A 26,696-nucleotide genomic window follows, 5' to 3' on the forward strand; every position below is an offset into this window, starting at 1 on the left:
AGCACTGTCAAGCGTAAAAGATGTTATAGCTGAAAAAGCACAGTGAGCCATGTGGTAAGCAACAATATTGGATGTCTTCTAAAGGTCTCCGTTTTGGTACTTCCTCAAGGTTACCCAAATTATTCCAGAGCTTTTATGCCTGTAATTTCAAACTTCTCTGATTTGATCAGTAGTGAGATACCACCTTCAAATGTCTGACCTCAAAACTCACTAGATTTCTTTCACTGCATCTCTTTAAGTTCCTGTGAATTGTGAAAATTTGCCTTGATCAACGCTTGCTGTAGGCTTTTGGAGCATGTACTTGTAACTTGGATTCAAAGAAAAAATATGCTTTTTACAAAGGTTATAGGGCTGATTCATCACTATGTAGCTCGCATTTATGCGAAGTTCAGATAAGCCTGGAGAAAAGCATTGATAGGTGACCCACATCCCGTCTTGGTTTCTGAGTCTATTTTTGTTTTACAGTGAAAGAATCTTAATGATGTTAAAAATCCATCTTACGATTTTTGTGGTCTGAAAACATTACCGATGACATTAAGATGGGTCTCTCAAAAAACCTGTTTGATTATCAGAGAGAAAAAGAACGTTTCACTGAAGGCAGCTGAATACATCAAGCACAGGCATATGAATGCTATGAGGTAGAACCTGAAAATTGGCTTAGATCCTTCAAAGTATTTGAGCACTTCACTCCTCGTTGGCACCTGACTGGCACTGAAATTGGATGCCCAGACAGAAGCAAGATGCTTAAATATCCATGCTCGTGCAGTGCTTTGAATGAAGTCACTTGTCTGTTATTGTCATTCATCTTGCTTGTGTCCATGTTAGAATTTTTTGTAACTGGAAGTTAAATTTTGAATTTTAGGTTTTTGCAATGTCATTAAGTCCATAAAGAAAACATGAAAGCAAAGCGTTCCAACAATTTTTTTTTTCTAACCAGCTCTCCAACCACCAAGACCAAAGGCTCTGCAGTCTTAACTAAACAGCAGAAGATACCAGAATCTGTCTCCTCCAGGTACAGGTGCTAAGAACTTTTTGATTTATTCCTTGTTGTTGGAACTTGACACCTGGTCTACACTCCCATCAATAATGCTGAATGCTACATTTTGACCGCTTGGAACCACAGCATATGCAAATATTTTTGAGGACTAGGAGGACAAAAGCATCCTGAGCATATTAAAATAAATCCTAATTTCAGCATTAAGGCATTGGTATTTGCGTATTTTACCTTCTTTATGAACGTAGTAAAATGGAAAGATTTCTTAACCTTTTAGAGTGTACTGAAAAATTGTATTCAGACTGGTAAAAATGAATTGCTGGATTGCCTGACAGCATGGAAGTGAGTGATCAGACTGTCTTGGAAGCTTGGATCTCAGAGTTTTATCCTCTCAAGTCACTCCATCATCCTGGTTTTGTTGAGAATGAGTTCGATAGTGCTAACTCCTTGTACTGATCACACTACTGCAAGTACGTCTAGTTGTAGACCCATGAAATACGGAAAAGATACTTGGGGAAGTTCAAAAAGAGATGTGGCACAAAAGGACTGGCTTGACCCTCTTTCGTGATAACTCTACAACAATCCAAATTAAACAAAGCATGCTGTACTTAAATGACAAGTCAACACTTATTAGCTGCCACCTGGAAATGTGTACTTCAGGCACTGAAGCTAACAGTCATTTTTCTGGGCAACATATTCTATTCCACCTCTGTTGCTTGATGGTGGTTTTATTTTATTTTTTTAACTAACAAAATCGACAGAGTTGATTCTGATATCAGTTTGGAAAATGGATATTTGAAGGATTAGTGAAGGATGTTTGAATGAGAAATAATTTATGTTTGCTTTGAGAGCAAAATATCTGTTGAATTTATCAATACAAAAGATCTGTACTTTAAATGTAGCAAACCTTGGCTCTGTCTGCTTTGTGTTTGGTAGAGGTGCGCTTAGCAGACGTATTTTCAGTAAATCGATGATACTAATCCTACATGTCACTTAAACCTAATGTGAGATTTTTGGATATTCATTGTCCTTGTTACAGGAGAAACAGGGTGTTGACTGTGAAGATGCAGTCAGGTGACACTTGCTCTCAAATTTAACATTTTTAATTAAGTGCTTTTAATACCCCCAAAATTTTGTTAGATTTTAATTGATTTGTTCTTGCAGTGCTGCTCAGAAATACCTCATGATGCATAGGAAGCAAGAGGCTCTTGAAACTCATGGGAAAGCATCTGTAATGGAAGATGAAAGTGATTAGTAGATTTTCACTGCCCAGAGTGAGAAAAATCCAGATAATGTTTGTATTCTGTTTATTAGGAAATGCTGTTTCCCAGGGAACCAGGAGCATCTTAATTCCAAACACTGAGCCTCACTGGTCTGTGTTTTTACCCATCAGCGTAGTATTCAGGTGCCTCAGAAGTGTGAATAGTTGTGCTAGTTAGATGATGAATAAACCAGCTAGTTGGTTTACTCATCTAGCCAGCATGACCGTTGATACGGTGCTTACTAAGTACTAAATTTGTGTCCCATCATATCTGGTGAAACACAATGGGAAGGGTTCTTTGAGAGACAGTTTCTTCACTGCTCCAGAAGCCTGATGAGGGATCTGGAGAGGATAAAGCTGAGAACATTCTCAATTTTAGCCACATCCAGAGACATTTGTTGCATACGTAAAGAAGCCTGTTTCAACAAACATAGATTTCTCTATTTTGATGGTGTAAATCAGAAGTAGCTCTTTGACCAACAGATTGCAGGCCCAGTTCTCATCTGCATGTAAGCACCATCCCTTTAGCAATCAAAATGTATTTCTAATTCAGGGCTCAAGCCAGCTGCAAATCTGTGGAGGTCCAGGGATGGATGAGACTGTAGATCTTGGCTTGGTATGATGCTGACTAAGCTGTCATCTGCTTTCAACTCTGTCAGTGCTTATCTTCCACACCATGCAAGATGTGGCCTGGTAGCTGCAAACCAGTCAGCTGGGCTAGAGGCTGAATGTGTGGAGGTGTGAGATTTTAGTGGTAGCTAGTCAGATAAGGCTTGGTATCAATTTCATTGCATGCAAGTTTGCTAATGCCTATTCCCATAGGGTGGGGAGTGTTCTCAGAGAGACCTGAGCATACTCTGCCCTCCTCAAAACTAAGGTGTGCTCCTCACTGCTCAGGTGGCTCCCTTCACCTTCTGGTATGGCATCACTGCAGTGGGATCATCAGATCTTGTATCCTGTTATCTTGCTGTGGTTTTGTGAACACATGTTTTTTAATTGTGCATTGTGCAGAAAACTTAACCCTCAAAAACACAAAGCTGAACTCTGAAAAACCCAAACCCAAGTATATATCAGATCTGAAAGCCACCAAAATAAATGTTCAGTGATATCTATTTTGTGTGTCTGTGGTATGTTTAAATTTTGCTGAATTCATGAACATTTGGCAGAGGGAAAGACTGAAAATCTGTAACATGTTGGTCATCAGACTAATGACATTTATTCATCTTCTGGAAATGACCATTGCAGTATGTCCGTTCTTCTCGGGCCCAGTCTGTTGGGCCAAAAACTTTTGCTCCGGTTCATGCCACGTAAGCTTGCTTCTGTGTTTCAGTGAGTCCTGTGAGCTTCTGAAAGGTCCAAAGCAAGTCTGTGGTCTCAGAGGGGGGGACTGTGGTACCAGCCAGGGGAGCTAGAGGAGAGGAGGACATTGCTGTTTTTCTTTGCTCACTTGGTTGCTCTGGAAAGCCATCAGAAAGTCCTCTCGTTGCTCCAGCTTCTAACTGTGGAGTTTGAGCCTGCAGAGGCTTGTGGACCAGTCTTGCGTGACTGTTAGGAGATAAAGCAGCTCTGACTATAGAGCTTTGGCTTTTCAGCTAGAGATGGATTAACTCATGGTAGTTCTAGCCCTGGAGATCTCTCGTGCGATGACCAGGATAGCATCAGTGTGTGGAACTTGCATCGATTTACGTGCGTGAATGCTCCCCTGATTGTAGCCAAGATATCGGTTGCACAAAGTCAGAAAAAATGGCTTTGTGAAGTTGAGACCTTGATGTGTGTAAAGAGCTATGGATGTGCTGTTAACCTGAGAAAATGCTTACACCTGTTAGTAGTGCCTGGTTATTACTTACAGCTTTTTATCAGTAGTTCTCAAAACAATTTACCAATGCGGCAAATATTGCGATAATCATCTTGTATATGAAGAACCATGAGCCAAACAAATGACAAGACAGGATTAATCAGCCACCAACTAAACCTTAAATCCGTGTTTCCTGAGTTTTAGCTACTGATTATTCCATTGCATCATACCACTTTTCTAACAGCTTTTTTTCTTAGTCTGTTTTGAGTGTGGTGCAAGAACTGGGGCTGAGGTTACTCACATGCCTAGAAAACACCTTTATGAACAATTAGCTTGATACAAACATTTTCAATGTGTTTCCTTTGAAAATCAACTTTTAAGGCAATGTTTCCTTCCTGAATTTCCTGAATTATGCTAACCAGGCCAGTGCGGAACAAAGCATTAATTATTTTTTGTGTGTGTGCAGCAAGATGTTAACGTACCTTTTGCATTTACAAGAGCGCTTAAAAGTGTCCTTGCACATAGAGAAAGTAATTTACAATGAATCCAAACTTGAAGTGCTGTGATAGCTTTACTGGAGGAAGCTATATTTTTCTGTCTTGTTTCTTGTGGCCTGTTTTTCATGTTGCAGAATAGTTGTGTAGCTGTAGTTGTCTTCATTTGGGAAATCAAGAGGCTGATAGAACTCAGAGGCATGGTCAGCTATCAGCTGAGGATTTCAGGTTGCTAACTAGTACAATCAAAAGGAGTATTCATCTTTCATCAGAATAAAATTCGAAAATGAAAGCTTTTATATGCTAAAAAAAAATGAGAACACAATATTTTGGCAAGATGGTCATTTGGCCCTTAGTATCAATCAATAGTGTGGCATCTTGTGAATATGCCAGGGAGGAGAGGAAGTGGTACTTAGCAGATATAAATCTCCATGACGAGTCTCAGTCCGAACATCTGTGTGACTTGGCAGATGTGGAAGATAGGAACTTGGTGAACTAGTGTATTTTGAGATTTTTTGGCTGAATGCCAGTAGACTCATTTCTAGCAGGTAGGTGGTTGCTGCTGCTATCTGTCAAATCCTGCGGTCTGAAATGTTTACTTAAAGTCATGTGAAGCAGTGGCTATGCTTGAGGGAAGACTGGGTAAAGGTTCTCGCTGCTTGCCAAAAGATGGAGGTTTCCTGTGCAAAGTAACTGTAGTAGAGTCATTTCTAAAAACGTTTATGAATGGCACTGATCAGAATTCAGTCCAGGATTTTAAAGCTCCATAGTAATGTACACTCAGTGGGGAATCAGGCTTTGATGTTCAAAAATGACAGCCTAAACATTTCCAGTCAGTGATATGTGATGACAAGACTACAGTAACAATTCTTGTTATGAGTAGAAAGTTACGGCAATTACAGCAGCTTCCTGCCATGCTAAGTAGTGAGTTTTTAATGGCACTTCTTATGAGGAAATGTGGTCTGAGTGCAATTTAATGTTTCAAGCCTGTGCAGAGATTAAAGAGACATTGGTACTGTTACTATTTTAATCTTACTTACAAACTAGAGCAAACACCAGGTTGTGTGTCCTGAGCATGATTTAGCAACCTGTTAGTCTTTTAATTATCTCCTTCCTAATTAGATTGGTCTGATTATTTGGTACTTGAAAAAAGTGCATATTTTTAAGTTCTCAGGGCAGTAGCTTTTGGGAAAAATTCATTGCTTTTCATTTTACAGGCATTTTGTCTTTCGTGCTGAAGTATGGGAACATATGGTGCTACTTCTGATGTAGCACTTGTCTAAATATCTTTGCTTGTAAAATTTTCTGGAGAGCCATATAATTTTCTCCTGTAAAAACATTCCTAATGTATTTAACCAATTTTATAAGTACAGCATGGGATTATCATGTTTTTGTCATTGTAAACTTTTACTGGATGTAGGTCAAGAAATTAAACTGTGAACCCTGAATAAGATAAATGAATGGTAAGTAGTTAGAAATTCAAAGAGACTAGTAAGAAATATAATAGTGATAATTGCATAAAAAAATAAAATAGTTTATCAAAACATTTCCCAGATATTTTGAAAGGGTCAAAATAGTAATTTTATTTTTAAGCTGAACTCTTGGGATCTCACTGACAGTTGACACAGAATCCTCTAATAGAGTGTCCAGAATACTCACATGGTAACTGGTTACATCTCATGTTTTGTGTTCAGTCCAGCGAACACACCTTCCAAGTGATGGTGTTTCTTCTGCCTGAGCCATGTGAAGCTTGAGCCATGAGCATGCATTAAAAAATGTAAAATAACAACACATTTGTCTATATACAATGAAGGGAAACTGAAAATGTTTCTGAGACTGAAGAGTTTGGCATAGCTAGAAAAGTTAGAGGAGAAGAATAACCAGAATACTTCTGTACATTGCTAGACTCTTATCCAGCATGAGAGATAATTAGCAGGAGGCTAATTGGCCTGTTAAATAAACTTCTTTAGAAATGAGCAAAAATATTTCTCTCAGGGAATGATGCAGATCTAAAACTACTCTTCTTACATAGCAGTGGGAAAGCAAGGATTCTGATTAATGTGGTCCTCCTGAAGTACAGTAAGTTGCCAAGATATGGGTATGTGATAAGCATCGCCCGTATCACCTGCCACTCTAGGAAATGCTCTAAGGTGTAGGTCTGGTGCCAGACTGATGACGGGGTCTGGTGCTGCCCTGTTGCTTCCCAGCAGCTATGTTATCCAGGAGCCAGCAGCTTGAGTGCATATAAGGATGGAATTGGGCAGACTTTGAAAGACAAGCTGCCAGAAAATATCCTAGCTTGTCTTCTAGGAGTATGGGCAGGTTGTATTAAACCAACACCTGAAGCATCTCTTGCTACTTAGAATAAATGACTGTTTGCCTGTTTTAGACTCGTGTACTGTGCTATAGAAATGCACTTGTGTGTGGATACGTGTGCTGTAATCTTCCTTCTTCTGAAAACAAAATGACTCGCTGTTGTTGTCATGTTGGAGATACTGGTCTAGCTGATGAAATCATTTTGGGTTTGATACTGCTTTTGTTTATGCAGATAGCTGACTTTATACACTTGCACGTTCCCACCAAGTTCACAGGCTTTTAGAAGCAGGGGTGGGTTTGTTTTTTTTTTGAATGGTGTGATGGAAATATGAGCTGGGACTTAGAAATTTATTCCAGGGGAAGCAGGCAGCAATCCCTTTTTGCCCATAATGTTCTGATCTGAAGGAAATCTTGCAACTTTTCTTTCAAGAAGTTCTATTCTTCCACTGTCTGCTTTCAATAAGATTGATAATTTGACATGGAGACTCTCAGTCCAGGTTTGAAGACAGTCAAAAAATAGCTATGGCCTTTCTCTCTCTGGAGTGCTGCCTTCATTGATCACCCCGGGCTGGGCTTGTACCCTCACTGAAGATGCGGTAGGAGCTGCCTCTGCAGCTTTTAGTAGCAGGGGAAGTGTGTCAGGCTCCCTCTCTGCTCCGTTGGAAACACTGAACCGAGTAGAGACTCTTGACAACCCATATACCTTGTATAACACTACAAGGCATGAAGCATCTTTAGTCTCCAGGAAAGGAGAGAGAGCAGCTCCACCAGTCATGGCTGTGGGGCTGGAGCACGGAGACAGAGACCTCTCTTCCCCGGAGGGGTTACAGATGGAGTAGCAAGTGCACAATTGCTGGAAGCGGAAAGGAAGGAGAAGGACGAACTGAACAGGATCTCCTTTCTCCTCACTCCTGAAACTGGGTTCGGAAGCTGATTGCCATCGCTAGGGAAATGTCACTCAAGTGAAAGTAGTGTTGCAGCTGTAATGGGAGCAGGCTGTGTTTGATGCTGAAGGTTTGAGTCGCACCCTAGTGAGCACAGACGATAAAGTTGCTCAGAAGAGAATTTGTAGTTTCTGAGGGTTTTTCTGGAAAAAGAGACTAGATGAGGTTAGACAGATTGAGAGTTATATGAAGGAGTGCATAGGTTGTAAAGTGAAGGACTCTGAAGAAAAGAAAATGTCATAATCCAGTTACCCCAAATTGGATTATAGTGAATTTGCACTGTGTTTTTAATGGTATCCCTGCTTCCAGAAAACAGAGGTGTGGGAGAGCAGAATTGGATTATAGGGGCAACCAGAGCTCCAGCATTTCCAAACTTGAGATTGTAGGAAATGTTGTAGGTAATGATCACTTGATATATCACCTTTTTGTGGGTGATAAATATAATAATTGAAGGGTTTTGTTAATGACTATGCAGTTTTTTAGTCAGTTGCAGATATCGGGTTGATATCCTGCCTGCCTTGTTCTGCTATCAGGTGAAAAATAGGACATTTATTACAGTATCTGCCAGCCACTGTGTAGCTGCCATCATTGTAGTGCTGATCCTGACCGACTCATGGTGGGCGCTCAGGGTTTTTACTTTCTGTAGCATCTCTGAGCTCCCCATGGCTTTTGGTGTCTTGAGCACTTGAAGGTGCCTACTGCAAGTCTTCTCTCGTGATTGAGAATGGAGAAGTACGACTGCAGCTACTTTAGCAATCCTAGCAGTTGATAGTGTAGTAATGTGAATTTCTTTTTATATACCCTCTACTCCTCTACCAGAGTTTTCTGTAAAGCAGGATTCTTCCCCTGCATATGGGAAGGCAGAAATCTTTCATTATGAAATATTTAATTGTTCAAACAATTGTTGCCATGACATCAGTGAAAAGTCTGTGTTAGTTGAACTCTGCTGCTAAATCTGAGCTTTCCTATTTAAAAAGGAGAAAGCAAAATATGTTTTCTATTCACTTTTTACTAAATTAATCTTAACTATTTGTGAAAGTCATTACTATGAGTCCTTTGATTATTATTGCTATTGAAAAAGCAATTACATTGGAAGACCAACTAAAAGTCTAATGTGAGATTAAAAACTACAGTGCTAGTTTCTCTGTCACTTATATGGGGCAGAGATGGTCTCTTGCTGCCTTTTATAAATACAGTTCAGACTATCTGCAGACAAGAACGGAGGTAATCCAATTATTTGGAGTCTCAGTTTTGCTATTAAATAGCTAAGTTCTTCTCTTTTTATAATTTGTTGCTGCAACAATATGTATTCTTAAAAAGTAGTCAGCCATCTCTCTTCAAAGTCCAAAATCCATTGCACCTGCTTTAATCTGGTGGGATTTGACTGAAGATTCAGTGACGAAATTGGACAGATTCAGCAGCGTGGCAGAAGTGGCAAAAGAGGTTGAGTCCAGCAGTGCAGAAGGATCTAATAAAGATTTTCAGTGGAAGACCCAGATGGCTTTCACTACATTGCTCTTTCAGCATTGTAGAGCTGCTTAAAAGCTTAGTGATGTGCATGTAAGCATAATCAGAATGATCCATCAGGCCAGGGACGATGCACATTACTCTGAAATAAAAAAATAGCTTAGTAGATAGGTTTGGTTGCAGTTGTCTTAATGCATTGAAGTTGTATATATGTGTATAGCCTTGTATCTTTGGCCCTGAATTGTGGTCATTTACACACAGCTCTAACCTAATGTGCTGAAGTGATGCTATTGTCTTCTGTAAGCTTTTCCGTGTGTTCCTCATTTTAAATACAAAAGCAGCATTTGCTGATTTGACGACTTGGTCTTTTAAAGGGCAAAGTATTCTTCATTAAACTTGGCAGTACAAGAAATCACGCGGTTCAGGGAGTGTGATGCACACTTTAAGTTCAGACCATGTTGATAAGTAAACTTTAATTAAATCTAAATTTGGAAACTATGCTTTGAGCATTGCAAAAGAAATGTTATGTAGATCAAAGTCATAGATATTGTTGACCAGAATCCTCAAAAAGAAGAATGGTCTGGCCTTGTTTTCTTACACAACACAAACCCAGCTGAGAGTTGGGTGTCAGAGTACTATCTGTCCTTGTAAAATGCAGTGTTGTCCTCCGAGTGCTGCTTTAATGCAGCACTTAATGTTGTCTATTTGGGTTATGTTTTGTTGCCTTTTTTACATTGGGTGCAGTGTAGTAAGAAATAGGCTTAATTTCTTTTGCATATTGGTAAAAGATTAGTGCATGTGTTTTCTACCTCTCTATAATACAGCTTGTCAGATAAACTTGGGATCATATCCAGACCAGACATAATTTTTGTAGTTTCAACAGCACTGTGCTTGTTCCCATGAAGGCTGACTTTCACCCGTACCAACACTGAGGTGGATCACTGCAAATCTGCCAGTGACTAAAAAGATAAGACTCTTCTAGAATGTTCGTTTTTCCTTGGTTTATTTTTTATCGTGTGTGATGTATTACTCAGAGTGAGAGAGGAATGTAGGAATTCCTTCTGGTTCCACGTTAGTCCTTGTCTAGCAGGTGTTTAAATGACAGTGTGCTGCCTGATTAATATGGCAGCGTGAAGTTTATGGCAGTATGAAGTTCCTATAGGTGCCTGTGCTTTAGCACTTGGAAGAAAATCTCAGATTAACTGAATGGGGGAAGAATCTGATGGTTCATTTTATGTGTGTCCATACATGGTAGCATTTATTAATTTAAGGGGCCACTTGTCTCATTTTAAATCAAGTAGAAAATGTTCACTCAACTGCACAAATAGGACTATCCATCTGTGTACCTATTATCATATCAGATTAATTAAAGTAAAAGCAGTGAATTAACTTCAGTTACAAAGGCTGCCATGCATTACTTGATAATCATTTAATTATATGTTACATAGGTATAAGGCACCATATAACTAACATGTTAAACTACAGATTTTTTGGTCAATCATTATGAGGGTTTTTTTGTTTTGTTTTCAAGATTATCAAGAAACTTAGCTAAATAGTCTTACAAAGGTAGTAGGTTTGAAAGCTTTCTTGAATAATTTGTAATGCTTAGTTTTAGCCTTATGACTATTTCTAACTATAGCCTTAAGTACGGTTAATCTCTCAGTTTGTCTAAATGGTAATTCTGATAAATTTAACATGAACCAAAGGTACCGTGGGATTGAAAAACTTTCCTGGAAGGTCACTGAGAAGAGAAATAGATTTTATTTTTTATTTTTTTGTTTTAATTGCACAGAGCTAACATGAAATTGCCTTTCTGTTTCAAAAAAGTGTAACCTCTGTCTGAGGTAGAGAGAGCAGAGAACAATCCAATGCAAGTACCTGGGGACTGCCATCCCACTGCCAGGGTATTTGCTGAAAAGTTTATCAGAGAGAAATTTTGTATTTCCAGTTTCATTGTAAGGTAATACATGCTTCTCAGGAAAATATATAGACATGTGCTACGTTCACACACACCACGCTCCCAGCTTCCTTCCATGCAGTATATATGCTTTTGTACAAAACTCCAGATAGGATGTGAACTTATTTGTGGGACATTCTAAATCTGTTTCAAAAGGATAGTTCAAGCGCAAGAAGGTACACAGCGTGGTAACTTATAGGTTATATTGTAGCTATACAAATAAGCTCAATATTCAAATATACAGGCTGTCTGAGATTCAACAGTAAGAGAGAAAGTAGAATTAATACAAGTGTTGCCAATATATTACTGTCCCGAGGGCAGGAAATTAGACCTGCTTTCTGCAATAAATTACTATTATGAAGGTCTGTGAGACATCCTTGCTGTGTGCCAGGCTATATCTAATGCTTCAAAAGAAGAACTATATGTGAGTAGCACTCAAGCTGTTATGTCATGAACTGTGATTACATTTCTGGAGATTGGAATAATTTTTTGCCTGTTTCCTTTTGACACTGCTTTGGTGACAGCTAAGAGCCAGCAGTGTTTGCTTGCTAAATAGATAATGGTAGACTGATGACTGTTCTCCTTGAGGAAATGCAGATTTTAGTCACTGATATATTAAAAGTCACAATTACTGTGAATGTGATTTTTGGCTGTGGTTTGGAGCTTTTTCCTCTTAAGTCAAGGAATTGCATGAAGTATTTCACTGCGTTTTACGAAAATAGAACTAGATGGGGAAATGCGGTGGTGGTGGTTGTTGAAGTCGCGGAGAGAGAGAAGTACAGGATTGTGCAGCCTTTGGATGAGGTTCTGCTGTGCTGCAGTTGTTCCTGTCACCACTTTAGGTGGGGTTCAAGTCAGTGGAAAGGCTTGCTTTGACTGACAGTTGGCCTGTGAATAGGCATAGGAAGAAAGCCAAATGAGTGGGACTTACCTAGCAGTGCAGAGTAAAAGGATAGGCGAACAGAAATTTGTGGTAGGTGCAAAGCTTTATAATTCCATATAGATGATAAAGGTTTTTCTAAATTTATCAGTCTTTTCTTTTGAACACTTTGTTTTTCTTAATATCTCAGATTAAAAAAAAGCCGAAAGAGTTGCCTTGGGTATGCTTTGCTAGCTTCTGACTGTCAGTGTGATGAGCATTTCAGATCCCAGTGCCGTGACCCTGTGTTCATCACAGTAACAGTCATGTTGAAACCATAAGCCCGGAATCTTGAGGGTAAATTGGCAGAACTCTGTGAATTCGTTGAACGTGTCTTAACATTAGATATTCTGGTCCTTATGTATCTTGAATGAAAAGAGCATAATATGCTTTTTCGGTCACCTCCTACACTAAAGATGTAAAAAAGAAGAGAAATCCATATACAAGTATATCCTATGTTATTTCCTATACACACATGGGAGAGAGATTCAAAGTAGAATCAAGAAAATAATGAACTAGGATTGTTGGGCCCGTTTTCTTGCCAAACAGTGGAGTCCTTGAAGCAGGAATAAGAATTACGATTGCCAGGAGCAACAATTGACCTTGCAACACTTGGGGTGCTGTAGGTTAGCAGATGACATGGGTAGTTCCAAAGTACCATTTCCAGCCTGTTCAACCCCATTTTGATTTTTAAGAAAAATGAAGGAGAGAGGAAGTTTATCTTGAATGACACACAAGGATTCTCTTTTGATTTTGTTTTCACAGGAACATGTTTCATACTTGATAGTCAGCTCTTTCCCTAAATCTTTGCTTCCCACAGTAGTTAAAGTATGAAAAATCAGTATGTATATAGTGAAGGAAACAGGTGGGGTTGGAATAAAACCTTGGCACAGTTGGCCACACGTAGTATGTCCTTTAGAACGTAAAAAGAGGAGAAAATTTCTTTTCCTCAAAAAAAGAATGGCCAGTAAACCATAGGGAGAAGGGACAGAGGGATTTGGAAAATGCTTAAATTGTTTTAATTTCATTTTTGATGGGAAGAAGAAATGAATTTGAATGAGAAATTGATCATACACTGTTTGATCCTCTTGTAGAAATATTGCCATTGATTTCTAGAGGAACAGGATATAGCCACATTGTTCACCTGTGACTATGCTTTTCTGTTGGTATAGACTAATTCATTGACACTCAAAAAAACCCCGAACCCAAACCAAAAAAAACCTCACTACAAATGAACAAACAAAATCTATTTGACTGCTTGGAGACTAAATTAACTTTTTAATCTGTAATATGATTGTTATGCCAGAGCTATGGGGGCTGAGGAGAGATTTTCCTTGAACTTTCAGTCCTCAGACTAACCGCATGCTTGCCAAGTAGTTCAGTAGTTGAAATGGTTAACTCATTTTCTAAAAATCACGTAGATACATGAAGCTGAGACTTTTTGATTTATTTTGATCTCTGAGGAATATAATGTGAAAACCTATTCCGGTTCTACTAGCTGGCCAGAGACTGCAGTCAGTTTAATAAGACACAGCTAAATTTACCATGATAAAGTGCTGCTTCATGCATGAAATAGATGCTGTGGTCCTGTGCTGGTGATTGATGATTCATTACCTTTAAAACTGTATAACCAACATGCAGAATTAATTTTCAGTGGATTATTCATGTTATCACTTCTTTGTATCCCCTGCAATCTTATATGATTGATAAACATCATTAAAAAAAAAAACAACCCTCACAAATAAAATATGAGAGATTTTAAAATTGTGCTTTTCACAACAATACCCCCCCTTTTCCCCATAAGATGTTTTATAAAACTAATCTAGCAGCAGTTTATGCTGCAAAAGATGTTTATAGCTCACTTCATTCTGGTTCATTATCAAATTACTGGTCTTATTCTTTAAAGCTCTCAGGGGACTGTACAGATCATCCCTCTCTGCATGGTCCTTTGTTACCCATGGCAGTTTCTGGGCTGATCTCAGCTGACAGGCCTCAGTTTGAAACCCCAGGCAGTGGGAGACCAGTCATCGTGAAATGCCCACATCAGGGCTTGCTCAACTAGGGGAATTTTCAGCTCTAACTTATGTACCTGGTTTTACCCTTTAATTTCTGAGGAGAATAGCCTGTTTAGGCATAGCATTAGGAAAAACTAGAAAACTGAGAGGAGAATCCATCCAGCAGAAGATGGAGAGGGGAGAGGTATGTTAGAGACATCCTCTCTTAAAGAAAATTATCAGCTGTGGTATGGTGTTAACTCTCTGGAGGGCAGGCACCCAATGGCACAGAGTTTTGGGGTTTCTCCTGGTGCAAACAAGACTTGGGTTTGACTCTTGCACTGCAGGGATTTGAAAATACCCATGCTACTTCTTGAGTGGGTTCCTTAAACTCAGAGCTGCGTAAATGTATACGGCTAGCCTGTACTGGAAGTCTCACTTTGATAATCTTGAATATACAAAATGAGCTGATGATGTGCATTGGATCCTGTAGGTGAGCAGCGCATGCTGGAGAGTCCTGCCAGAGTAAAGAGCAGCTCAGCTGCTGAACAGCTTGGCAGCATCAGGCTTCAGGGTGTACATGACTACTGGTGGAGGCATCAGTGTTGACTGCACTTCATAAATCTGTGGAGTTAGGCAATGTAGGATACATGCTCTGACAGTCTCAGTAACGCCTAAATGTTGGACTTAGGTGAAATTTTTCAGGTGCTTAGTGGTTTTGGTCCTTGTCCTACAGAGATCAGGTGAGTCGATGACTCTGCTTTGTTCAGAGGTTGTTTCATAATCCTCCTTTATACATAGGCTCTTGTGCAGTTCCAGAGTGACAGAAGGGCTCAGCGGTGTCTTAGCTAACAAAAGCAAAGACTCAGTGTTTTATTTAATTCTTTATTTATTTAAAAGGAAAGAAGCTGTACTTTTGCAAGCAAGGCTCTTCTCAGCATTTGTAAGCTGAGCAGGGTCAGTCTGGGTCGTTACCTGGATTTTTAACCTCTGGAAAGGACACAGATGTGTTAGTGATGGAAAAACCATTATCGTTTGAGTCAGTCATAAATGCTGGGAGAGTAAAGGTTGAAATATTAAGCTGAGATTCTTTCTGCTTGTTATTTGAAGTCCCAAAGACCAAGAGCTTTAAAGTTTTTCCAAGGCTCTCTGCAAACGTCGGTGGTGGAATGTATTATCATTCACTTCTTGTCAGAAACTACTGTATGATGCTGCGGTGTGCTTCTAAGCCAATACAGCTCTCTGTGCCTGTCTGCTTCGACTCCTGAAGCAGATTCACTTTCTCTTCTCTCATCACAGCACCTATTTATTCTCTTTATCACAACCATCTTTTGCCTTATTTCGTCTCTTTGCCCCTTGTCCCTGCCACTCTTCAATGTTATATTTTTGGAAGACAAAATAGATTTAATTATAAGCAAAAATGCCTGCTGAGGATGGAAATGGTCCAGGACTATGTCAAGAAGAGATCATTCCCATTCTGGGGGAAAACTCCCTTCCCTGACCTGTTTTCTCTCTTGGAAATGCTGTTTCCCTTATGTTACCCTACACATCTTCAGAAAATTCAGTGCTAAAGAATTTTAAAATATATAAGCCAGATTTCTGCCTTTCGTGGCTGGTAAAGTAAATAACTATCAGGTCACTGTAATCCCCTATACTCTGATTATGTGAGAACAACTGCAGTGCCCTCTGAGTGCTCACAACTGATTGCTATACATTATGGATACCAAGTCCTGCAATGCAACAAACCAGTGAATATTCTGTTTGGTAAAAATCAATCATGGTTATTCTTTCTACATCTCCCTGTTTTGTTATCTGTCATCTTGGATTTATCAGAATGATTAGTGTTTGGACTTTCATACTTACATCTGGCTTGACTGTCTGGTGAACAACTGTAGATATGGAAGAGACAGTTTCCTTAAAGGGCTGTTGGCATCTCAGTCTTCACCCTTGGAAAAATTGTAAAAAGTGAATGAATGTTGATGTTGCAGTAGACATGGGTTTGTTTTCAAGGACTAAGCTTTATGCTCAGTGTAGTGATAAAACAATGATTTCAAATTATTGACTTCTGGAATGTGAAGTCATCAAACTTCTGTTATGGAAAAATCTTTTTATATTAGAGAAATATATCTTAGGTCAAAACCAGTTTTATTTGTCTTCCTCAGCAGCCAAACCTCTGTGGGCTCTTTACTAGCTCTCAGAAATGATCCTAACTTGGCTGTACTGGTACTGTATGGTACTGTCTGGACGTAGCAGAACAAACCTGGCCAAATCTGAGATCTGTGTGCTGTTCCCCCTGGTATAGGCTTCCCACATTTCCTATAGGTGTTCTGCCTTATCATTCAGGATGCTCAAGGCATAAACTCTTTCAGAACTGCTCAGCCTTGGCTTTGCTTTCAATGGTAGAATATGTTTTACTGTTTTCTTTTGCAAATGCTGCTTCAGTTTCTCTTCTGTCTCCATGGTGTACTCCTTGTTTTCTTTACAACATAAGTAGTAATAATAATAATAATAATAATAAAAGGTTTTATTATTTATTAGTATTATGAATGACAGGAAATTTTGCATAATTCTGAATCTCATCATAAGTTTAAAATACCTAACAGAAGAGACACTAAAATTTGTTACTATCCTTTATACAGGATCCTGTGATCACTCTATCAAAGTCTAGACGGGTGATGTTCAAACTAGCTCTTTTTTGCAGGAAGTGTTAGATGTGACAGATCGAACAGATGGCAGGTTGGGCTTAATTTTTATATAATACAAGAAAGATGCTGAGTATTTCAATGCTGGTAACAGTGTCCCTTCTTTGGACATTTTAGCAAAACAAAAATGGTTCCACAGGCTGCGTGGGTAGAAAAAGGGGTAAAAAAGCCTTTGGCCAAGAACAGCATATGCATCAAAAATGTTACTTTTTGGAATATAAATAATCAGTCTTTTTGGAATATAAATAATTAGTAGAATTAAAACTTCTAAAAAGCTAGAAGTGTTGTCAGCCAGCAAGGAATGAGAGACGATCTTGAAACAGGATAAAACTTCGGAATAGAAAACAATGAAGGACTAATAGCCTGGTCTTTAGATGCCTGTGAGAGCAGGGAAAGGAGGTTGACTGGAGCCATACATTGGCTCATATGAAGTGTTGTATTTGCAAAAGGCACAGGTATCATTCCAGCTTCTGGTTCTGGCAATTCAGACAACTTGAGCATCACACTTTGTGATCTCGATTAAATCTTGACAAAGTTCTCTCTCTCTTAGATACTTGGAGAAGCTTTATGCTTGCATCCCAAGGCAGAATTTGGATTTGATGCCTACCTGAGGATGTATTGCACTTTGTATCACATGTCCACTTTGCACTATATGCTTCAATTTAGCTTTTCCCAGTTGAATGACGAAGGAATGGCAAAAATGTAGTAAAGAAGGAATGAATGTCTGTCTTGTTATGGAAATCCAAAACAAATTTGGAACAACTCCGTTAGTGTGCATGAAGTCATACTACTTCTGCACCCGCTGAGGCTGACACACGCTGTAGTGGAAGTTTTGATTCTTAATCTGGAGGGAACAGAAATAGAGCTGTCGTACATGAAGCGCCCCAAAATGTTTGCCTGACTAATGAGTAAGGCAATTGATTTGATGGAGTTGGGTTTTTTTTCTTGCATATTCTTTTCCTTAGAGAAACCAAAACAAAATCCTTTCCCAGAGCTGAGGTTTCCCAGGTAGGCAGTGTCAGCAGGAATCATAAAAGCCTCTGAAGGGCAGAAGGATAGTGAAGAAGTGCAAGATACAGTTTATAGGCAGTATTCGTTACACATAATGCAATGAGTGCTTAAAACAATGAGCAGATTTGGTGTCAAGTTTTGAAGATACTGTACTAGAGCCAAGAAAAGGGGAGAAAGCTGGGAAGCACTGGGATGTGCTGAGGGTGATTTTTGTCTAGAGAGAAGACATAAATAATAGCTGTTTTGAAGGTAAATAGAGGTTGCAGAACACCAGAACTTTAATCTGCTGGTTGAAATTCATATCAGGGCTGCTTTGAGTTATGCTGAATGTGCAGGACCTGGAAACACGTCCTGTGTCAGAGTGTAGAAGATCAGTGTTCTCTTCAAAAGTCAAATTCTCATGCGGAGTACCAGTCTGTGGGGATTACTCAGGGAGAGACGTTCAATCACAGTAACTTGGTAATTGCTGCAATGTCAGATACTGAATGCCACAGTCTGATACTAAGCTTTAGTGATGTTCTGGATGTCATGTCAGAAGGGATAGATCAGAAGGAAAGTGTCCGGGAATATGTTGCAGTGCAAGTAGTCTTGGTGCTGACACTATTTTTGGAATCTTTTCACTTGCCTAGGCAGTATCTTGATGAAATCAAGTAAGACTGAATATGTTTAAGGTTTTGGAGTGGAAAGGGAATAATAATGGTGCTTTTCTTGAGGCTAATTCTTATCTGACAGCCATTTCTTCACCTCTCCTTTCTCCGATAAGAAGTGGGTCTGATTACAGGAGCTAGTTTAATTTTATTTAGTAATAGCTGGAAAACAGAGATTTTTTTTCTTTAACTTTTTTATACATTTTAATACATCTTGCTGCTTTCGCTTTCTTTCTCTTTTCTTCATGAAAGAGCTTTAACAAATGCAAAGACACTGTAATGAGGAGAGAAGAAAATGATTCCTGACTAAAGAGCTGTGAAAATTAAATCTCTCATTTCCTTTAGCAGTAGTAAGAGAAGGACCTTGGGAACGTCACTCCATCCAACCAGCCCCCTGCAGCCATAGGGAATGGGTACCAGTTTGTGTTGGTGATCCAAATCACCAAATAAAAGTTTAAAATTTTAAGAGAAGAGAAGCCAAATCCTTAGCTAATGTAAGGTGGCATAGTGCACAGACTTCTGACTGATTGAGAATTTGGGTTAGATTTTCAGATCTTCAAGCAATTTCATACATTACATCAAATAATGACAGCTCTTCTGAAAGCTGCAAAGATTTGGACCCAGTGATGCATAGGATTTTCTTTTACATCTTCCTTCCCTACCCTGACTTTACTGCTTAATAAAATAAAAAAGTCAATTTTAACTGGTAAGCTCAGCCAGTATATTTTATGTAATTCATGATACAGACTTCACTAAAGCTATGTTATACACAGTAGATCTGGTTGCAGGGTGAGGCATTATGTATCCATAACTCTTCTTTCACTGTAGTCAAAAGCATAACTGCCTTAACCTCCATCTGAAAGCAGACCAGTGCTGAACTTTTTAAGGAATCCCATGTACATAATGTGGATCTTGTTAAATTTCCAATGCTTTTTTTTTTAACCGCTTCATTCCATTACCATGGCACCTGGTGTGCATAGTGGGCCCCAAACTCTTGCTTTTCTGCCACCTCTATAGAAGCCTATGCGAAAAATATAATTTTGTGGGTGTCTCAATAGTGCTGTAGCTTTGAATGTGCTCTCTTTAATGAGCTGACAGCTTAAGCAGGGCCATATGTGTGTATTATAGTCTGATGCACAAGGAAGGCCTGAGAGCAAATCCAAAGGTGATTGATGCTGCAGCAGATCTTTAAAAATAAGATGAATTAAACTGTGGATAGAGTTTTCTGGGTTTGACCATTCAGCTTTGGGGTTCAAAGCTAAGGAAATCAAGCTCCATACCATACTTCATAGGTTCTTTTATTTATAAGTAAGCAGCTCAGCTGGGATCTTTTTAGCCTGACTTGAAATTCTAGCTTGATGGTTTTCTGATAAATAGTCTGTCTCCTGGCCTTTTCTGAAGCTTTAGGAAGAAATGCAAGCTGCATGTAAAGTTGCAAGAAGAATAAGCTGTATTTCATTTTTATCAGCCACTATTTTTATTGTGCTTATACATTAACATCATTAATTTTCAGTTTTGTTCCTTAAACGTTTAAAGCTAAAGCTTACTAAAAGATGACAGATTTTTCCAGTATTTCCTGGGAATGATAAAGGAAAATTTCAGCAAAGAAGCATCAGTACTGGATTAAAATAGAATATCCAGCATTTTACAGCTAGTGGGTTAGGTGTGTTGCTTATATTCGAGCCTCTCTCTCAGCTGCAGCTCGGACTTCGTAGGGGTCTGGATGGGAAGACCAGTTATCTGTTAACTTCAAAACAGGTGAGGGCATGATGCAGATGCAGTAGTGGGGTTAAAGAGCAGGACCCATCTCTTACTTAAAACAGCATCTGTATTACTCTGCACTTGATTTGCACCTGAAAGTGTGTCTAACAGGTATAAGTACATGAACTTTTATATACCCTTGCTGGCAGGATGGTCCTTACTCTCATTTTGGAACATTTTAGGTTAAAGAAAAGGAGGCAAATACCTTCATATCTATATAGACTAAATCTCCTTTCCTTTAATTTCATCATTCTGCATTTTGCTATTCACTAACATAAGGCTGGCCTGTGAACTGCAAGAGCAGGTCTCACAGCTGGCATCTGTTCCTTGGGATCACCGTCTCTTGCTATACCAGTGCAGGAGCAACCAGGGAAATAAATACTTACAAGTTCACACAGAAAATGGTTTTTGCTATTGACAAAGTATTGACCTGGCAGGTGAATGGGAGCTGCTTTTGATTCCTTCCTAGCGTGTGCTCCTAGTGATTAGTTGCCTTTTGTGAACTTGACTGTGAAACTACAGAAAGCGCGGGCGTTCCAGCTGAGAAGAAATGCTACTCCTTGCCTGGACTTGACTAAAGTCTGCCACCTGAAAATCAGGTATTTATAGTGTATGCACCCATGCAGAAAGTGCTGCTATTGTATTGGGACACTTTAGTACCGTATTTAACGCTGTTACCTCTAGTGAAAAACCTTACCTTTTGCTTGTTAATTGTTCTTAGCTTGCTCTAAGCTCATGCTACATGTCGCTTCTTTCTGCCTCTAGATGACTACTGCCATATGTCTGTAGGTTCCTAAACAAGAAGAATAAAAGGACTTTCAGGCAAGTGATGAGATTAAATTGACACAGTATAGGACTGGAACTGAAAATGTTAGACTACTGATATGCCTTCAAATGCCCTTTTACCAACTAAGAAAAACTGCTTTTAAATAAATGGCTGGGACATGAAAAGAGAGTGACATTTGAAAGAGAACAAAGGGAGCATCTGCAGAATTCACAACCAAGGTGTGGGTAAGTACAGGAAGAAAATCCCGGTTAAAGTAGCAATCGAACAAAGATTTTCCCCAGAGGAGGTCTCAAATATTTGTCCTTCCATCACTTTTTTTTAGAAAAAGATTCAGATGTCTTTGGGAGTAAAAACACATTGTGGATAGTGTTTGCTTAGTATGTGAGTCATGCCTGGAAAAACAAACTTACTTAAGACGTGTTCCATAGCAAAACAAACTTATTCAAGATCAACTTACTTGAATATCGTAAATTTGTCCAGTTCCACTAGAATTTGATGTGAAGTCATCGTATTTTATCAACCTAAATATTTTTTAAAAAGGTACTCTGTCTTGTTATCTGTCTTGCTAGTGCTAGCAACCCTTTTGCATTTTTATATAATTCTTTCCTTGGTGGTATGAGTCGTTTCCTGTTACTTAGATTCATGAGGCTAAAGAGCACACGGGCCACTGTTTGTGGCCCCATTATGACCACCGTACTGTCCAGCTAGGGTAACTTCAATAGGGATGTGAAATAACTAAGGCACTTTTCCCAGTGCTAAAGTGATGGCATTATCAATATTGGTATTGAACCTGGGCATTAAAGCTGAAAGGATGCACGTGGAGCATTGGTTAGAAAAAGCAAAGATGGTGCTAGGTCACGTGGGGTTGTGAACGCTACAGAGAACATGGTATTGCATGTGTATTTTGTATAAGCTTTATTGTAAATAATAAGTGAAGTTCTGGTCATCTCTATCTTGGGGACAAAAAAGAATTAATTGGTGAAGGACAATTGGAAAAGACTTTTGAATCTCTGAGGAGAAAAGGAGGAGAAAAAAATTGAAAACATAAGCAATGAGTAACTGGGAGACAGATTGAAGCTTTATTTTACTTCTAGAAAATGTAGGAGATACTCTATGAAATACAATAGCAGGAAATTCAAAACTAATGAAAGAAACAAACATTTTGTTTAAATATATAAATAAAATTTACAACCAAAAGAGGTGGTTGATACTTAAAAGGTATTCATAATTGAAAAAAGACTGAAATGTGGATATTGGGAGTGTTCAGGGTCATCATAATTGACTGGAACAACCTGTGTTCCACAATAATTGCATTTCAAGATTCTGTTTACTCCTGTCTATTAAAGAACAGGGTGTGTTCCCTACTAAGAGGGACAAATTAACCTGCGTCAGCCTGTGGTGGGGTGGTTGCTTGTTGCTTTGCAGCATCTTGAACTAATCACTGAGAGACTAGTCTGACTTCAGCTCAGCATGGCAATTCCTGTGTTGCTGAAACAGCAAGTTGATTTGTCCACTTAAAGGCTGTATTTACCCTTTTACGCTGAAGCTTCATTTCATACTTCAGTCCTATTCCATCAATTGTTTGCATTACTTATTTTTTTAATAGATCACTTATTGCACAGAGACGTGCTGGTTTGGTGGGGAACCTTCTGTGAAGAGTCTGCCTGCATTTGCAGTATAGATGGAGCTAGTATGCATCGTTTGGCTTGCACTCAAAGTGAGCTCATCCTGAGGATGCTGTGATTTTGAAGTCTGTGAGCATTAAATACTGTAGCTTATTTTAGTGCGAGTGGATGGTTATAATTAAGGGAATTTGCAAGTAGAAACTTTGTTTAGGCTCTATGTGCAGAAATAACACCATACAGATTGAATTCTAAAGCTATACACACGTTTTTATATGAAAATGCAGCTGAACAGTTAGGAAAGAGGTTGAATAGACATAAACATGAAACAAGGGTGAGGGAGAAGCCCTCCAACAGTATCTGCAGATCAGAGAAAAGGCATTACTTACTATGTATTCAGCAGGATCAAGCAGGACAAAAGCTGCAGGACCAAAAAGGAAGAGGTGCACAGTACAAGAGGTGTTTGGTTTGGGTTTTTACCTGCTCCCTCCCCTCAGTTCTGTACAGCAGCGATGCGATGGGGAGCACTCTGCATTGTTGTGTGCCTGGCAGCTCCCCTCTATAGCTTGTCTACAACCCCATCTATTTTTACAAAAGGCAGGTCTTTTCCTAGGAGTCTGCCTGGCACCAGGTGGGAGAAAGTCAAAACATCAATAGCGACTATTTTATCACCATTAGGAGTCAAAAGGTGTGATAATTTCAAGTTATATCTTCTTGACCTGTGCCCTCTGCTATCCTGGCCCTCTCTTTCAGATGTAGTCACGACTTACTCTGAGTCAAGCCTTTAAGAGCAATACCCAAAACTGTTCAAGAACAGAGAAGACTAAGTTGGTTTGTACTTTCATCTGCTGCAGCAGATGTTGGTTGCTGCCCTTCTGCTGCTTTCTCTCTTGGCTTTCCCTGCTGTATCTTACATTAGCTTTGTAGGTTCACTGGGCTAGATTGCAGCAGCATCCCAAATGTGCCTAGCAATGTGAAAACACAGAGGAATATTGTCCTTTCCACAAAGACTACATACACTAGAAAAACAATAAGAGAAAAAAGGGATGCAAAGAGCACTACACCAGGCAGCTATAATGATCAGTGTGGTGATAAATATGTTGTTTATTGTTTATATATTTTCATATATTTTCCTGTACATTCTGCATGCATGACTAAACAGAGTAAATTCCCTTCCTCTTCTCATGAATTCACCCACTCATCTTCCACTCCCCTAGCTGCTTACCAGCTTTGGTTTATTTTATTTACCTTAAAGTGGATAAATTTAAATGAAAAACTAAATAAAAAGGGACTAAGTAAATGATTTTGCCTTGCAGTTTCCTGTAGGGTACAGAATTGGGTCATTTGAAGGACTTTAAATTCTTGAATAGAAACAAGTGAAAGGTTGGTGTTTGCTTTCATTTGTCATTTTGCTAGAAGTGTAATAAACCCTAGGTAACAGACTAGGATGTTATTGTTCTCAGGCTGATAAAGTCTGCATGGAAAGTACTGTTCAATTCTTTTAAATTACAGAACTGCCAAATTATAGACAAACTCAGTGGAACACAAGAAGTTCTTATGAATTTTATCTCTTTCATTTTATGATGCACAATATCCTGCCCTTTATTAAACCACCTAAGGGATGGACAGTGAGAATCAAGGAGAAGTCTGTTACTGTTCCCGGGGGCCTACTCCATCGCTCATTTATTTGACTTCTCGTTTTTACTAAAACTAGTATCTCTCATCTAGAAATGATGTCATGCTGTCAGAGACACACACACACGCCTGCACGTAGATGAGGTGGTAGCTTCTCTGGGGTGACAGTGGGTATGCAGAGCGCGGCTGCTTTGCTGTCTTTTGAGGGATATGGTAAAAACCATATTTCTGTGTAGCACAAGAGTTATTTTCTGTTTTCTGCCTATTAGCTCATGTATGTGAGATAAATCTGATCTAGAAACTTCACCGCAGGAGAGTGCACGGAGGCCGTGAAAAGATGAGCAGTGCTTTGGAATAGATTCTAGGTCACAGGGGTTTTTTATTTTATTTTACTTCTTAAGATATAAATTTAGAAACTCATTAAAGCTTTGTCCTTATGGATTAGACATACTTAAAACAACTACAGGATTTTCTCTGAAGGATATGATAGAATTTGTTGACAAGATTAAGGACAGGCGAAGGGTGTCATCCAAAGCCCACAGAAGTCAGTGAGGAGCTTCGCTGACAGTTAAGGGCTTTGGATTTGGCCTTCAGAATTTTACAGGCGGGGGAAAAAAAAGCTTATTTTACTTCTTGGATAAGTAATAATTCATTACTACTTCCTAACAGAAACCATGGGCATTGATTTCCCATAGATTTATGTGTGGTGGTTTATAAGAATAATTTTTATAAATTATTTCTGTTTGCAGAAGTAAACAATCTCTTACTGCACTGTCTGTACAACTACCATTAAGGAAATGGTTGTTATTAGCAGGTACTTTCTTTAAGCTTAATTTTGTTTAAGCATTTTTTTTTTTTAATCCAAGTATCTGTAGAATTGCAAAATGGGGAAAAAAATCCGTATCTAGTTCAGATGGCTGAGAAATCTTTGAGAAAATTGGTTTAGAAAGCATCTTAAAAAGATGGACACAGCTCTACAGTTTTGACTGTAATTCTAAATATAATTCTAAATCCTATTAATTCTAAATATAATTGCATGAAAAGAAAAGGAAGATCAGGGAGAAATATAATTGCATGGAATAAATGGGTCTCTTAAATACACATACATTCTGCGTTGAACTTACTTGCCCTGAAACCTTATTTTTAAGCTTACCTCAGGTAATAGATCTCTCTTTAGCAGTTTCTTTTTAGAGTAACACCTTAGCCAAGGGAATGTGAAAATTATAATCTTGAAGTCCTATTTCTGGATGTTTATAACTCCAGAGACATTTACTCTCGGGTGAAATCTGCTGTGTGAGGTCTCTGGTGTCCTGGCAGGGAAGTTTTGCTATTCCATTAACTGCTCTTTGGGTTGTATGAGCTCCTCAGAGGTGGCTTTTCTGAGTTCATCTTTGTGTAGGACAGCAGTGCGGGAGGGTGATTGAATGGTGTACCGGCAGTACTGTTGCTTTGCAGGCTTTTCACCGTTAAGATCTCAGCTGAGAACACAGTTGCAGATGGGAAGTGCCCTCACTGTTGAGGGCTCAGGATTCTGGTCTGAAGAATAATTTCTGAAATGCAGAGACATCTGTCCACCTGGTGCACTTTAAAGCTGTGGCTGGTTTCCGATGTCATCCCTTCCCCACTGTATTTTGTAATGTAGCCTGTTGTCATGGTTTACAGCAGTTGCTGAGAGCTATTGCACCCGAGTAACTCTGAATCAGCAAGTGTCTCACTGCATTTTAAGTGCCCCTCATTTATCTAATACCTTTGTAGAACCTCATGCAAGAAGTTATTTTAGTAACAATTATTTATTAGATTCTTATAACTGTTACCTTTGCCTTGAGGGCAAGGAAGTCCTGTTCTGTGTGAATTGCAGCTGCTGATTTCTGCTCTTTTAAGTGCTGAAAGGGTTCAGGAGTCTGACAGAGGCTGCTCTTCTCACCGGTACTTCTTTTGGAAATACATTTTTCATTAACCCAAATGTTATGGGATCTAGCTTCTTGGACATACCTAAATACGTAGGTACTGAGGATTACATGTGCTAGCGATTGCATGGGAGATACTTTTGAAATAAACTGGCATTTCTTGAGGATATGGGCTTTGTCCTGGGAGCCGTGATACATGGCTAAACATTTGTACTCTTAATGCCAACTTTGAACATATGTGCAGGATCAGGTCCTGAGTAAAATAAGCGTGGCATGAGTAAGGGTAGCAGATCTGATCCTTACTTAAATTTAACGGAACAGCTACTTTAAGTTGCCCTTAAGAAAACTCTGGATATATGGTAGTTACTGCTGTAAACGCATTATAAATGGATAGACTGTTTTGTGAAAGTAAAATTATTTCCTGCAAGTATTTTACTGTTCACTACACTTTCAGTTAAGGGTTTTAAAACGTGTATGTGATGC

At 39.0% G+C, this 26,696-nt stretch overlaps 1 protein-coding gene across 3 annotated transcripts in view; it reads left to right on the top strand.

Moving 5' to 3' along the window:
* The window catches only part of CCDC85A (coiled-coil domain containing 85A), an 80,809-nt gene that overhangs the window by 12,431 nt on the left and 41,682 nt on the right, over positions 1 to 26,696 (top strand). Inside the window, exon 3 of one of the 3 annotated variants that reach the window (XM_050894968.1) lies at positions 938 to 985. The exons of the other annotated variants lie outside the window; for them this stretch is intronic. Coding sequence (XP_050750925.1) covers positions 938 to 975 — 38 coding nt within the window. The 3' untranslated portion in view covers positions 976 to 985. Of the gene's footprint in view, positions 1 to 937; positions 986 to 26,696 lie in introns of those variants that run through there. 3 annotated transcript variants of the gene reach the window in all.

The sequence above is a fragment of the Gymnogyps californianus genome, chromosome 3 (genome assembly GCF_018139145.2).
Source record: "Gymnogyps californianus isolate 813 chromosome 3, ASM1813914v2, whole genome shotgun sequence".
In the NCBI taxonomy this organism is placed as follows: domain Eukaryota; kingdom Metazoa; phylum Chordata; class Aves; order Accipitriformes; family Cathartidae; genus Gymnogyps; species Gymnogyps californianus.